Source organism: Oryza brachyantha, chromosome 1 (genome assembly GCF_000231095.2).
Source record: "Oryza brachyantha chromosome 1, ObraRS2, whole genome shotgun sequence".
Taxonomy (NCBI): domain Eukaryota; kingdom Viridiplantae; phylum Streptophyta; class Magnoliopsida; order Poales; family Poaceae; genus Oryza; species Oryza brachyantha.
In genome coordinates this window covers 24794866-24809999 of record NC_023163.2, presented here as the reverse complement: position 1 = coordinate 24809999, position 15134 = coordinate 24794866, and the positions used below count along the sequence as shown (strand labels likewise).

Below are 15134 nucleotides of genomic sequence, written 5' to 3'. Positions count from 1 at the left end.
GCATTATATCAATGATACATACAGTATAGCATCACTATGAATGAAAAAAGTTCGCCAGATCATTACACTGAGTGGAGAAGATTCCAGAACCTGAAACGTTCAGACAGTTTGAAGTAAACCGGCATCCACAAAATGGCATTACACGGAACGTTCAGGATTGATATTATAAATTTATACTTGTAAAACAATATGACATCAGAGAACATCGTAGCCCAGTATGGAGGTATGTCCATGAAAATGACTTACGCAACAATCACCATCCACAGCACGCTAAACATAGCACGCAACAATCACCATCAACAATCACCCTCCAAGACCTCTAATCCAATCCAATGCCACCACATGTTTACAGCTTTGTACACGAGGAACATGTCAAAAGACGTGATAGTGCCCTACCCTGCTAACTGTCGTAACAATCCACCAAGATCTGAAACATTACATAAACTGCATCTGTTCATATGGGGCTCTGACCAAACACATCAGAAAGGAAATGAAAACAGGGGGATGCCCATAGCTTTTGTATACAGTAATAGAGATTAACTGGTGGGTTAATACCAGCGGCGGTAGAGTACAATACAAAGCCAATAAGCATCCAAGTCACCACAGCATGGATAATATACAACACAACACAAAAATATCTAATATGTAACAATTCTCCGACTTCCAGTCCATAGATTAAGAGAACATAAAATATCTAATATGTAACAATTCTCTGACTTCCAGTCCATAGATCGAGAGAACATCAACACCACAAACTCATGAGAATACGCTTAGAAGAATAAATATGCTTGCAGGTGACAAACCGCGACTGTTAGCTCACCGTCCCTTGGGGTTCATAATCTGCGAGAAGACAGCACTAGGCGTCAGCCCATCGGAGTCTATACTAGCAACACTTTGGTCACCCATGCTTATGGAAGTGGTTGTGGTTGTGGTGGTGCTTGACTCAATTGATGGATCATTGGGGTCCTTCTTTCCAGTCATCACAAGGGGAGTGCCCTCATCTGACATCCCACAACCAATGCTTCCACTCTCCTCTGCACTTTCCTGCATTTGAAGGGCAAATTCCAAGTTCCAGAGCACATCTCCCATCGAAGGACGATCAATACCCTCATCAGAAACACATTTCTCAGCTGTCTCGGCAAACTTCTTGAAGCACTGTGGAGCAATCTTTCCCTTCAGGTGGGGATCAACAATCTGATCAAGAATGCCCTTCTTCTGGCAGTGCAGCGCCCACTCTGCCAAGCTAACTTCTTCCTTTGCAAGAGTAGGATTCAAGGCAGGGCGAGCACAGAGGACCTCAAATAGCACAACACCAAAGGAGTAGACATCAGATTTCTCAGTGAGCTGCTGCCTGCGGAAGTATTCAGGATCAAGGTAACCAAAACTTCCCTTGACAACTGTGCTCACATGTGTGTGATCCATGGATGGACCAGTCTTTGACAGACCGAAATCTGACACCTTTGCGACCCACTTCTCATCCAGGAGGATATTTGTTGTCTTCACATCACGGTGGATGATTGTGTGCTTCGCACCAGTGTGAAGGTAGTGAAGTCCACGGGCAGCACCAATGCAGATTTCCAAGCGCTGCCTCCATGTAAGTGGAGCATTCTTTGTCTTGTATAGGTGCTCACGAAGAGTTCCATGAGCCATGTAGTCATAGACCAGGATCATCTCATTCTTCTCCTCACAGTAACCAATCAATGACACAAGATGACGGTGGCGGAGCTTTGACAACATCTCAATCTCAGTCTGGAACTCATGCACACCCTGCTCAGATAGTGGGTTCCCACGCTTGATAGCCACCTTGGTCACACCACCATCGATCTCCCCACGATACACTTTACCAAAGCCACCCACACCAAGGAGAAGGGACTCATCAAAGTTGTTTGTTGCAGACTTGATCTCCGCAAATGAGAAATGGCGGCAGAGGTTGGATGGCAATGATGAAGCATAGCTCCCAGTAGTATGCGATTTGGCTGAGCCAGATGAGTGCGAATTGCCATAAAGTGACAGTGGCAACCATCCAGAATGCCCATCACTCATGCCTGCGTCCTTCCCCACTCTGCTACGACGCTTGCAGATCACAAAGAAACAGCAATATCCAAGTGCAAGAAACACCAGACCTCCAATCACTCCACCAACTATAGGCCCAACACTCGACTTCTTCACTGACCCACCATCCAAAGATGGCTGAACACTTGGAACAGGATTGAGACCAGCAAGGCTCCCATTACTAAGCGGCAACTTGAACACCTCCATTCCATTGAGGATAGCATCATAGTACTGTGGTTTGCTCTGGACATCTGGATAGAGCGCAACCCACAAATCCATAGCCCCTGAACCCACTGTGAGCACTACAAAATCTTGATACACAGGACTGCCAATTCCATTGCTGCCAGCCCACGCAATCACATCAGCGCCCTGAAAAGCAGTCTGATTGTTGATGTAAATGTTGAACACCCGCTGATTGGGCTTAGTGATTGGAGACTGTATCTCACAGAAATGAAGCCTCACGAGGTATGTGAACCCAGCATCCACCTGCATTATCCAAGTGAGATTGTAGGCCAAGTTCACATTCTTATCTGGCCCCATTGACCTTGCAGTACCATAGACATCCACCGGCGCCATATACTGCGGCACATTGCTAGGGTACGTAATGGTGACATTGTCATCTTTGGGGTAGGATACCCCAAACGCCGCACCAAAAACGTAAGGTGAGTCATCATCCCAGGACCGGAACCCGCCTGTGTCCTTGGAGGGGGAGATGGCCTGTCCGCCGACATTAAGTCGGTACATTGTCTGCAGAGACGTGCCAGGGTCGATCGGGAACGGCTGGTTGTTGCCATCTCCAGTGACCCGGTTGGGGGTGGAGATGTCAAAGAGGTCGGGGGAGGAGACAACCTCTATGCCGTTGACGAACGCGTAGGCGTTGGGGTGGGCCTTCTCCGGCGTGAAGGTGAGGTCGAGTGTCGCGGTGGTGACGTTGACGGAGAACTCGCGGACGATGTAGGCGAAGTTGAGGGCGGTGGTGGTCTGGTAGGCGCTGAAGTTGGAGAGGAGCGTGACGTTGGCGGCCGGGACGGAGACGGAGAAGCGCGCGTCGGCGGCGTCGCGGCTGGAGTAGTTAGCCGGGTAGAAGTGGAGCCTGAGGAACTTGCGGCCGGCGCCGAGCGGGAAGGAGTAGGTAAACGGCGCCGCGGAGACCCGCGCGGTGAGGTAGGGCACCTGCGGCACCGAGGGGTCCTGCCCCGCGGCGGTAGCGGAGCCGAGGCTCGCCGGCGCGTACTTGGACCCGGCGTCCCCGCTCCACACCCGCCCGTCCGTGTCGTTCCCCTTCCCCGTCGCGCCGCAGTCCAGCAGGATGTCGTCCCGCGGCACGAACGGCCCCGCCGCCGCCGGGGCCGGCGCCGCCGCGCTGCCCCCGCCTTGCCCCCGCACCCCGCAGGCCGCCAGGGCGAGGAGGAGGAGCGCGAGCACGAATCTGGAGCCTCCCATCGTGGCGGGCACCCACCCAGGCCCCCAGCTGAGCTACCAACTGCTTACCACTGCCTCACAGATCGGGCATCGAGCTTCTATCCCCCCCTCGCAGATCTGGGGGCACAGATCGTGCGCCGAGCTTCTATCCCCTCGCAGATCTGGGGAAGCGGCGGCGGCGGCGGCGGCGGCGGTGGTGGGTGAGACGAGAGGAGAAGCCGGGTGCTACGGCTGCGGCGCGTTACGCGGCGGGGGTGGTGTTCGGCAGCAACGGGGGAAGCGAGCGAGAGGCTATTACTACTACTACTACTACAGCTTGCTGAGCTGCGGTGGTAGCTCGGTTTGTTTGGGTTTACTGGTGTTAGGCTGGCGGGTGGGGACAGGACTGGGGGTGGGGTCCGGGAGAAGGGAGCGCAGATGGGGGGAGAGGGGTGGAGTTATGGAGGACAGCTCGCACCGTCGTGCCCGCCTGTTAGTTGGTCTTCCGCGGGACGGTTTTTTTTTTTTTTCTGTTGCTTTTCTCTTCGGCGACGCGGTTGGACGGAATCGCGCGCCCATGTGCGGGAGCCGGGCCCACCGGCGAGCGGCGGAGGCGGACGTGACTGGGACAGGTGGCAGGCATATTGGTTTGACGAACACACCTCTGTACTGCTGCCTACTCACAATTTAACTGAATTCGTAGATTTCGTTCTATCTTATTTAAAAGTTATAAAAATTTAAAAAATAATAATAGTTACACATAAGTCATATTTATATTTTATCATATAATAATAACAAAAATAAGACAGGCGGTAAAAATATTAAGCATTAATGGTAAAAAATACACTTTTGGGGCAGGTGTATTAATACATAAAAGATACGGTACTTAGGGCATTTTAGTGTTTGTTCATAAGAATAAGAATGAAGCTAAAGCCTGTCATGCTAATTTATTTTTCTCTCTCTAATGTATCAGCACCATCCCACGAGAACTATTGAGGAATAAAGAAGTTCATTTCAGTGATTCACCCATCCCATCTCTCCTCGTAGGCAACCCTTAGCTTATGTATTAAATCCCGTGCCAAAACATTTCTAATTTAGCACCATCCCTCCAACGTATTGCACCTTAGCTGGTTCTATTCTTCTGGCACCCTCTTAGAAGACTATTTTTAAAACTTTTTAATAAATTTTTAAATAATATGGATGATTAAATCGTTAAAACACATAAAAAAACTAAAAGGTAAAGTCCTTTTAGAAGGGAGGTAGCAGAAAGATAGCAGGTCTTGAATTTACCGTCGCCATCATCACTGTTATTGAGCCTCTATATCAACACGCTATTGTAAATATTTAAGTAAATTTTACTTTGGATCATATATTTTGATCAAAATTTCACAATGTACTAGCTAGGGCTAAATCAATATTTTCACTTTAACATCACGTGTCTTTGCACTTTAACCAAAATTTCACAATGTCTTTGCACTTGTTGGTAGGTTGGACCAGGTTTGAGTAAAAATAGCACGTGTGAGAGAAAAGCTAGTTATAATCATCATCTTCATTTGTATTAATATAAATATGTTTGAGAATCACGTGAAACATGTTTTAAGCTATAATCTCAGAATCAGTTTTTAGCAAATCATAGAAATCAGAGATGATGTGAATATATTCATAAAAAAGGCATAAGTTGATATACATCAAAGGGGAAAATAAGTAAAATGAAAATATAAATAAAAGCAGTTGGTTAGATAACTTTCAGACTAGAAAAGAATAAAGAAATCATACAACATTTTACTTTTATAAAATTCATCCCTTGCCGTATGAAACTTTTTCATATATTTTTCTGTGTGTTGACCCCTAGTCCAAATTGCAAACTTGTATATGGTGTGAAGTAAAAAGATTGGTTAGACCTAATCCGTTGTGAAACTTTGGTCAAAATATATGGCCCAAAGTTAAATTCACTAATATTTCAGCGTGCTCTTAATAGTTCGTAGCTCTGCAACTTAATTATCTAACCAACTTAATTTTTAACTTAACTTAATTTTGCTATTTTCAGGCTGGCCCGTCTATAGGCACATGCGAACGGAGCGACTGGTCAGGCCCTCCTAAATTGTAGTACCCAAAATATACGATGAGGGTTTAGTTAGTCTTTTTTTTTCTTCCATTTATGTTTATAGGCCAAAAGTAAAGTAATTTTTCAACCTTAAAAATATGAATATAAAAGTTTAGATTTTTTATTATAGTATATTTTGCGTTTATTTTTAGATCAGTAAGAACATATATATATATATATAATTTATATTTTATTTATAACTACATCGTTTGATTTTTTAGGAAAAAGCCAAGTGATAAGACCTTGATTTCTAAAATTTAGTCCATGCCAGTTAACGATAACTGAAACACCTTTCTCAGCGATTGCTTCGACGTCCGATTGCGCTCGGATTCATCTGAGTTCAGATGACGGTGACGACCCAAGTTGACACCAGAGAGCTTTTCTTCATTGCAGTGAAAATTGTGGGAGTGAGATCTCGACCTCAGGATTGCTCAAACAAGCTACGAGACATTCGCGCTAGCCAGCTGCGCCACTACCCCTTGTGTCCAAGTTTCTACTAAACTTTTACAAGATTTGCGGCACTAATCACTGAACCTAACGGGAAAACATGGCCGGCGACCGAGAAGAAGAGATGATTAAAAAAGAAAAGGGGGAAGAGAAAGAGGAAAACTGAAGGCTGACTGTTTGTCTTTTTTATGAAAAAAGTTAAATAGTATATATTTATAAATAAAAAATAATTTGTGAATAAAATTTTTATATACATATTTTTAGCGATCTAAAATCTAAGGTTAAAAAATAAACTTTGGTGAAAAAACCTCAAAATCAACTTTAAATTTAAAACCCGTAATAAACAATATATAACGCACTAGCTAAACAATACATTCAACGCGGTAAACACACGTGGCAAGTCACGAGTGCTCGAGATGATGGAGTTGTCGATTTTACATATGGCTCTCTTAACGTTATATTAGTGAGTGTTTTATCTACTCATAAAGAGGCGTATGCAGAATCACCCCCTCCTCGCTTCCTACTCATGATCTCGGGAACATTTTGCACATGGCTTGTGTTCTTGTTAAATCGCCCAATAGATGGGCATTAACAGGGTTGTTTATTAATGCGTCAAGCACCGTTAACCACCCGTACAATGGTCATCAACGGTCGTTTGCCACATTGGATATATCGTCCACTAGTTATGTATTAGTTATGTTGAGAGTCTTGTAACTTTTCACAAAACTATTTTTACAATTTTAAAAAAAAATAAAAATAAACCATGAATCGGATCTGTGGATTGGGCCGTTCAGTTAATATTTTCTAGGCCGGCAGCTAGCTAACCCAGTGGACTGAACAAGTCGGATTATCCGCTAAATTGTGTATCCAATCAAAAGATAGATAATCTTATATCCGTCATATTTTTGCAGTACCGTGTCCCGTATTCCGAACCAACATCCACACCATAATATCCGTATTGAAATCCTGTAGATTAAGAAAAAACATACCGGATCGACCAGATAAATCGAATATTATCCAATATGTTTTCATCCTACCAGAGGATAACGCCTATAGCAATATAGGCTCACCAACTTAAATAGAATCTCGGTTTTTCTACCATGGATCACCTTGGATCGCTGTCCATCGGCACTGATAGGAGTGGTAGAGAAACCTGAAACAGAAAACCGAAGCCAACTAAACAAAACTGTTTTTTTTTACTATTTGGGACTAACCAAAATAATTTTGGTTAATTCAGTTAACATTATCGGTGAACCCAAATACTCCATCCATCCAAAATAAGTCCATTTTCAGTTTATGATACAATGTTTGACTCTTTTATCTTATTTAATTTTTTTACGATTAATACTTTTATTGTTATTAGATGATAAAACATGAATTATACTTTACACCTGACTAGTTTTTTAAGATAACTGTAAAATTGTGTTAAAAAATGCTGCTAAAAAATAAACAGTGTAAGCCCTGGGTATAATATTGTGAAAAATGCATAAAAAAAGAAAGAAAGAAAGACCAAGCTCAGTTTTTTGCTCGATCATCTGTATAAGCAGATGTGTGACGACCCAGAGTAGTCACGAGAGCTTTTCATCATCACTTGGCTCACATCATGGGGTGAGAGAGGCTCGAACTCTCGACCTCAGGATCACTCAATAGCTATGAGACCTACGCGCTAGCCAACTGCGCCACCACCCCTTGTTAGTAGCAGGTTCTGTCACAGGGTATAAGTATTCGGATTTATTAAGTGGTGATTAAGATTAAAGTGGAAATACTATAATTTTCTTAATAAATAAAAAATTGCTGGGTGAAAATTCATCTGAAGGTAAACCTGGAAGAATTTGATTAGAAATAATTAATAGGACACGTAGTATGGATATTACTCGAAATGCTTATATATACTTGTTACACAAAAGACAGTTCTAACTTTTGCCTCAAAAGAATAAACTTATAGTTCAAAATTAAACTGTAAAGGCAGGCTGTGTTTGGCTCGGATCGGAAACTTCTCTCCAGCACGTAAAAGGAAGCGACTCATTAACGTATAATTAATCAAGTATCAATATAAATAACTTAAAATTACGTAATATGATTTTTTAAGTAAATTACATACATAAATATTTTATAAAAAAATATACCATTTACTCGTCTAGAAACATGCACACGTAAAATAAGAGAGAAGAAGTTGGGAAACCCTTGCTGGACATAATAACTATTTGAAATGGAGGCCGTAGTTTTTTACATGTTGTAATGCGATGATCGACAGCTGCCATCAACACATTATAAATGCACATGACGCACATGATATACTTAAAAACTAACAGAGAGAATTCATTTACCTAGGTGGCCAGGTCTGTTTGGCACGGCTATAACCCTAGGTTTATCTGAGTCAAAATAAACAATTTTAACTTCATATAGAGCGGAGTAGGCTAGAAATAAACTAAAGACTTAGTTTTGAGAGGGATAGAAATACATGCATACGTGTAGATGGATTGAAAAGAAAAGCTTCTTTTAGTTTCCCTACACTCCATTCCACCACCCAACTGACTTTCATGAGCACTAATCCTTAAGCATAATTGCGAAATCACGGGAATAGAAAAACATATGAATGAAACACCACACACATTAAATTCCTATAGTATTTCAAAAGAAAACATCAAAACTATTATTTTATTACACATAACAAAATACAAGAATTCTAGACACGAAATAGTCAAACTCATGACGTGAGACCTCATGCTTATTTTTCTCCAAAATCCATGTGGAGTAGCTCATTTCATATAAATTTCAAAGAAAATTGATAGAAATCGATTCCATTATTTCCTGTAGGAAACACAATTTCCATAGCTCCTATGATTTTTCTTTGTTTCAAAGGGGGCCTTAAGAATCCAAATCATTTGTTTCTAAAGAGATGAAGTTGAATTCAAGCAGTTTCACATCTTCACTCTAGAATTTGCTTCTAAATCTTAATTTAGGAGCTGGAGACCTACCAAACGAACCCTCCTTAACATGATCACAAAATTTTGTGAGAAAAGGCATGATTTCTCATTCATGGAAGGGCAGGTCCAGGTACAGCATTCTTTTTACAGTTACTAGTCACTCATCTTGATCCTACTTACACTGACATGCTTCAAAATGTACATCAAGATCAACAAAAAATCTCCTCTCGGTCAGGTTAGCCCCCAGCCCCCAGGCAGTCGATTCACCCGCCGCACACGCTGGATCAAGCAGATCCTTTTTTTTTTGCCATATACAGCGCTGTTTCATCCAGTCGATCATGAACTGTGTACAACCTTGGAGATAACTGAAAACGGGACCATCACCCGGTGACCCTTGTCGCCGTAGAACCCGACGTTGCCGAAGCTCGCGGAGGTGCTGTTCATGGTGGCGCTGACAACGAAGGTCACGAGCTGCCTCTGCCCGCCGGGGATGAAGAACTGCGCCGGCGACGCGGAGACCGCGACGCCGTAAGGGGCGCTGTAGCTGACCGTGTAGCTCTCGTCGCCCGCCACGTTGGTCACCGTCCTTGTGATCGTTCTTGACTGGTTCAGCACCGCTATGGTGATCGAGGGTAGGTTTAGATCAGCTCCTGCCATGGTGGAGGCGCCGCAGCTGCTGCCGGTGTAGTTCATCACTACTGGAGCAGAGCCGTTTATGCCGCATAGAAAGGAAAAGAAATCGTCGTAGCCTGTAATTCATCAGAGAAATGTTAAAGGCACTGGTCATGCCACTGCATTTTGTCAAACGGAGAGTCTCCTGATTGACAATCAAAGTGATACTGGGAAATTATGTCTGATTTTGTAGTTAGACAAATGGTCACATGTATGTCATTCAAGATATGCTGCTAGTTCAATCATCAAGTAATATACAACAGTATAAGTTGGCTGACTTGGCATTTAGGCCCCAAAGAACTCTAGCAAAGGTAGAGGTACTGGTAATAGTAACATATAAACAGAAATAAAATGGCAATGGAACTTACTGCAATCAAATATGAGCCCAGGATCCAAAGCGGCCGTAGCATTGACAAAGCCATTCCCCATGTCAAAAGGTGTAGCTGGAGATTGAGTCGAATTTGGATTGCCATATGTTCTCTGTGCCATGATTGGATTTCCCTGCCTGTCACTGAGACTTGTAGTAGTCGATAGCGCAGAGCCTATAGCTGCTGGGCTAAAATAAGGGAACTTCTGCTTGATTAGAGCAGCAAGCCCAGCAATGTGTGGTGCAGCCATACTTGTACCAGAGATCATCGCGAAACTTTCACCTAGAGAGTAGGTGAAAAGAAACATCATTATTTAATTAATTTATGTAAGAAGGAATGGGCTAACAAATGTACTAAGCACGACAACATTTGGAACAAAATCAATGCTTACAAACGGTTCATGGTACTAATGAAGGGCATATCATTTAAGGCTGCATGTCAATCCCTAAATTCTCGTAAGTTCAAACAAGATATAATACTCCAGAGTCTAGACATGAACTCTCTCCTGAATAGGCATTTTAGCACCTGATAGAATTGTGAAAAAAGCAGCAGGAAACTGATGGCACTGTTTTGTTTGGTTGTAATTTATATGCCTGATGATTCAAAGAATAAAACTTATGTTCTAAACAAGATTAGAACTAGATAATTTGTTGAGTTACCAGCAAATTCAGCAGAGTCCAATCCAAGAGAACTCCAAGCCCCCCAAATGGAGCTCCCCGGTGCTATCAGATTTGGCTTCAAGATATCAGCATTGGCTAGTGAGTTGTCCTCTGGATCAGGACCCCTGGCAGAATAGAACATTACTTTTGGGGCAGAAAAGCCATAATTTGGCTTTAGGCCTCCTAGTATTTTTGCAACCGCACCAAAGCTGACGATTTTGTTTGAAGTCTCATCTCTCACAAGGGACTCATTGTAATAGTTTAGAAATACCTGAAAACATTGCATCACATTTGAGTACAAAAATGTACTGCATCTAATAGTTTTTTTCTTAACACACAGAATAAGCTTCCATATAATCTCAACAAAGTATTTCATTCCATCAATGTATGAATATACTCCCTTCAGTTCCATAATTGTTGTCGTTTTGAATAATGGTGTGGTCGAACATTTAATACTTTTATAGTTTGAAATTACTAGGACAATATGTATAGATGAGCCATAAAGTGTGCTTTAATAAAAGTAAACATTTATGTATTTATTGTATATGTTTTAATAGAAAATCACAGTCAAAAATAGATTTAGAAGACCATGTCGTTGCCCAAAACGATAAGAATTATCAAACATGAGGGAGTAGCAGTCAATAACTCTACAAGGGAAAAAAAAAGATACACTCAAAATAAGACAGATAAATCAAGATAAACAGAACTGATGACAGGGAGAATTTGAATTAAATGAACAAAAAAATTCAAAAGTGTGTTTGAGTTGGCAAAGTCAAAGTAAGCACTTAAACTTTCAAAATATCCTCATAAATTTACTTTGTAGGTTGCATGACTATATATTCCATAAAATAAACAGCAGAATACAGAAATATAAAGTCATCTAGCAAGCAAAAGAGAGAGAAGAGTAGCATTGGCTGTGATACCTTAGAGTCATCAGATGATGGTATTATAAGTCCAGGCATATCCATTGGAGTTGGATTCAGCTGGAATCCAATGACAAATGGATCTAGATAGAATATAACTCCTGCAGCACTGACATTCTTTGCAGTATCTAAAGCTAGCTTCACAGAAGACAGGCCAAGTACAAAACGTATGGAATAGCTACAGACCAGTATCTTTCCCCTTATCAGATCTTCATCAAGGTGGCTTGAATCTTGGCACTCCCCTAGGGACATTTCAGTAGGGCTGGCTGCATTGTTTTTCAGGGCATGAGGTGCAGCAACTAGAGTGTACATGGAATCACCATCTGTTCCAGCTGTATTTGTGAACACAAGTTAGAGTCACACATAGTTAACCTTGTGCAATTGCGCGCGCACAAAATACTAGTAGGAACTTACGAGCAAGACCAACTCCTGTAATGGTCAAATTGTTTCCAAGTACAACATAATTGTTGTACTCCCTATCATGGGCAGACGCTCCTACAGTAAAAATCCATGGGCTGTACGACGACATGCTCTTGGGGGAAGGACCAGTATTTCCTGCAGCTTGCACGACAAATATGCCAGCTTTTACAGCTGAAAGAAGAGCCATATCAATTGGATTAAAGAAGGTAGCCAGTCCAGGAGGCCTTCTATTTGGGGTAATGGATAAGCTGATTATATCAACATTATCTTCAGCTGCCTGCAATATGATGCAATGGATTGCTGTCAATAAAATGTCATAATGTGCCCATATGAATCATAGAATTTCAAAATGTGGCATGAATGTGTGCTAAACCAAAAGAAGATAGCTAGTTTGCAGGCAAATCATTACCTGGTCAATTGCAGCGACCACATCAGCAGCAAAACCTCCAAAGCTTTTGTACAGAGCTTTATAGACAGCAATGCTGGAAATTGATTTGTCATAAATATTTGGGATAAAGTGAATCCTATATGTCTCCCCAGAAAAAAAAAGGTAATGAACTTACTGTGCACGAGGAGCCATTCCACTTGCATCCCCAAAGTGATGCCCAGCCACAACAACAGGAATCCCATGATTACCAGCTGCGATGGATGCAGTATGACTGTAGGATGTACAAACACCTTAGAATCAAAAGACATGTGGAGTAAAAATTTTAAATGAAATATCAACTGATAGTCAAACAAGAAAAGAAAACTATAGTATGAATTCTCAGAATACCACTGTTTTACTGAAAATTAAAAGACGGTACTTACGTCCCATGTCCATCACTATCAGATGGTGAAGCATGATCTTGAGAAGCATTGAACACTCCCCTGGTTATTGCAGAGGCTGCAAAATGCCTAGCTCCCACAAGTTTTCTGTTGCAGGATCCAGATGGGAAATCATTCGTAACCTCACATATGCCAGAGTAATGAGCAGGAACTGGATAACTATCAGTTATCAAGTCATCTGCGAAGCTGGGGTGAGTTGGATCGATTCCTGTGTCGATGAGACCAACAACTACACCCTGACCAGCACATTGTGGGCCACCTTCTTGAACCCATGCTCCTTCTGGCAAGCCAAGGAATTCAGGGGTATGAGTTGTTGCCGTCCTAACTGAGAAGTCCAACATTACGTTTGCCACTTCTTTCCTCCTGGATAGCTTCTCTGCCTTTTATTGCAACGAAAATCAGTTAAAACTTTACTATCATCCTAACTAGCTTCACTTTTTTTAAGTACAATGAAAATCATTGAGACTTAGACAACTAGCCAATCTAAACAATCATGTAATAACCTGACAGGTTCTAGAGAATGGCAATAAAACAACAAGATTGTACAAGGCACAAAAAATATTAACATATTGAAATAATCATTTTTTTAAAAAAAAAGAGCAGAAGCAGCAAAATTACAACAAATGTTCAATGTGAACTATCAAATATCAACATGCCATAATTCACAATTTCATATTCCCATGAACTTCCCTACTACCTCCATTTCAATATGTATGGCGTTGCTTATACAAAAAATGTAGGGAGTGTTTGAGAATATTGGTGCAGCATCTAATAGTCTGGAGATTGCAATTAACTTGATTCTTAAAGAGTTAGCTTCAGAGCTTCTCTTTGAAATGTAATTTAAAGGACTAGTAATATGACATTACAGAACAATGGTGCAAAAGGTGACAATAAAAGAAAACATGGATACCTGCTGAGGAGTGATGACAACAGCAAAACCATTAATCAAATAGCGGTAGCTGTAGAGCTTTACATAGCGCTCTCCTCTTAGCGTTCTCTTCAAGAACGAATTTTGAAGACGAACAAGGTATGAACCATAATTCACAGGCTGGGCTGGATTAGGCCTGCATTAACACATTCAACATTGGTGAGCAAAAGAAAACGAAAAATAAATTTATGACACGCGTGATGGACAATAGTTGCTAAAACTTGTCAGATAAACAGTTAAGCAGTGAGCACAGAACTATCAATAGCAGCACACACGTATTGTTGATGCTCGTCTTAAACTCCATATCTTTCGTGGATTAAAAAACCAAACATTTCTACTGCAATAATGGGTTAGCCTTCCCAATATTAGCAGCAATTACACCAGTGAACTGAGTTGTCGGCGGAAAATGGCGTAGCATCTCTAACATTTCACCATAGCACAATCAAAATCACCCAACACTCCTCTCTCCAAGAAGTGAGATTGCAACGCAGAAGTCAGAACACTTTAACCCAAACTGAATCGTCTTCTCACATAGAGCAAAACCAAATCATATAGGAGTATATGAACTATCAAAACCTTGGCTTCATGAGGATGCTGGTGGACGGGGTGTCCCCGGCGGCGGCGGCAACTCTGCTGCTCCCGGACCTCTCCAAGTCGAGGCGCTTGTGGAACACCGGCGCCTGCTTCATGGTCACAATGTACACCGCGGTGCCCTCCTCGAACGCGCCGGCGCCGGCGCCCGCCAGCGCCACCCCAAGAACCGCCGCGCACAGCCATGCAACCGCCCACTGCTCCTTCCTTGCCCAGCCCATTGCCTCAGCAGCCCTCACTCCTCAACTCCCCGACGCGTGCGCCAAGAATCGCCAAGAAAGAGACTAGCTGCACCAAGAACCCATGGGAGAGAAGCTGTTCGATCCTCCGAGCGAAGTGGAGCTCTACCGAGCGAGCTTTTCTCCGGGCTCACTAATGGCGATGTGGGGAAGCGGCCGCCGCCCCCCGCCGTGCCGAGTGGCGCGCTTTAAGCAGCGGCGAGTGGGTTGCACCGCGGCACAGAGAAGAGACGAGACGAGAGAGCACCCAATAAAGAGCGAGGCAGAAAGCCAAGGAAAGCACGCTCCTCCCCTTTTATGCCTCCTCTACTTCTTTAGCCGGCGCGTATCAATGGGTTGGCTTTTGGGTTTGGGTGTGTGCTTCTTCTACAGCAGCTGCAGCCGCTGCTGCTGCTCTCTGGCTGCGTGCGGGGGAAAGAGCGAAACACACAGCTCACAGCTCAGTGTTCCAGAGAGAGGGTGAGGCAGACGACACCTCGGTTTTCCACTGCCTCGTGCACTGTGGCGGTGTGGGACTCCAGTCACTCCAGCCTTCTCTCGGAAGCCATTTTTACAGTCCATTTTTACCGCCACAG

At 42.9% G+C, this 15134-nt stretch overlaps 2 protein-coding genes and 1 non-coding gene across 3 annotated transcripts; all 3 read right to left on the bottom strand.

Moving 5' to 3' along the window:
• Nucleotides 1-208: 208 nt before the first annotated feature.
• LOC102702345 (receptor-like protein kinase FERONIA) lies at nt 209-3783 on the bottom strand. The gene has a single exon (XM_006646303.3). It carries the CDS (start codon nt 3493-3495, stop codon nt 817-819), a length of 2679 nt encoding a protein of 892 aa, XP_006646366.2. The 5' UTR covers nt 3496-3783; the 3' UTR covers nt 209-816.
• A 3825-nt stretch (nt 3784-7608) lies between these two features.
• Nucleotides 7609-7693, bottom strand: TRNAM-CAU. Its single transcript is given in 2 exon segments — nt 7609-7644; nt 7656-7693. It is a non-coding gene; the product is annotated as a tRNA-Met (tRNA).
• Nucleotides 7694-9013: 1320 nt separating this feature from the next.
• On the bottom strand, nt 9014-14796 carry LOC102712402 (subtilisin-like protease SBT2.3). The gene is made up of 10 exons (XM_006644709.3): nt 14306-14796; nt 13712-13865; nt 12784-13181; nt 12537-12632; nt 12383-12455; nt 11968-12250; nt 11554-11885; nt 10631-10901; nt 9972-10253; nt 9014-9680 (listed from the first exon to the last, which is right to left on the bottom strand). The coding sequence occupies exons 1-10, from the start codon at nt 14539-14541 to the stop codon at nt 9268-9270; spliced, it is 2538 nt and encodes an 845-aa protein (XP_006644772.1). The 5' UTR covers nt 14542-14796; the 3' UTR covers nt 9014-9267.
• Between the last annotated feature and the right edge of the window lie 338 nt (nt 14797-15134).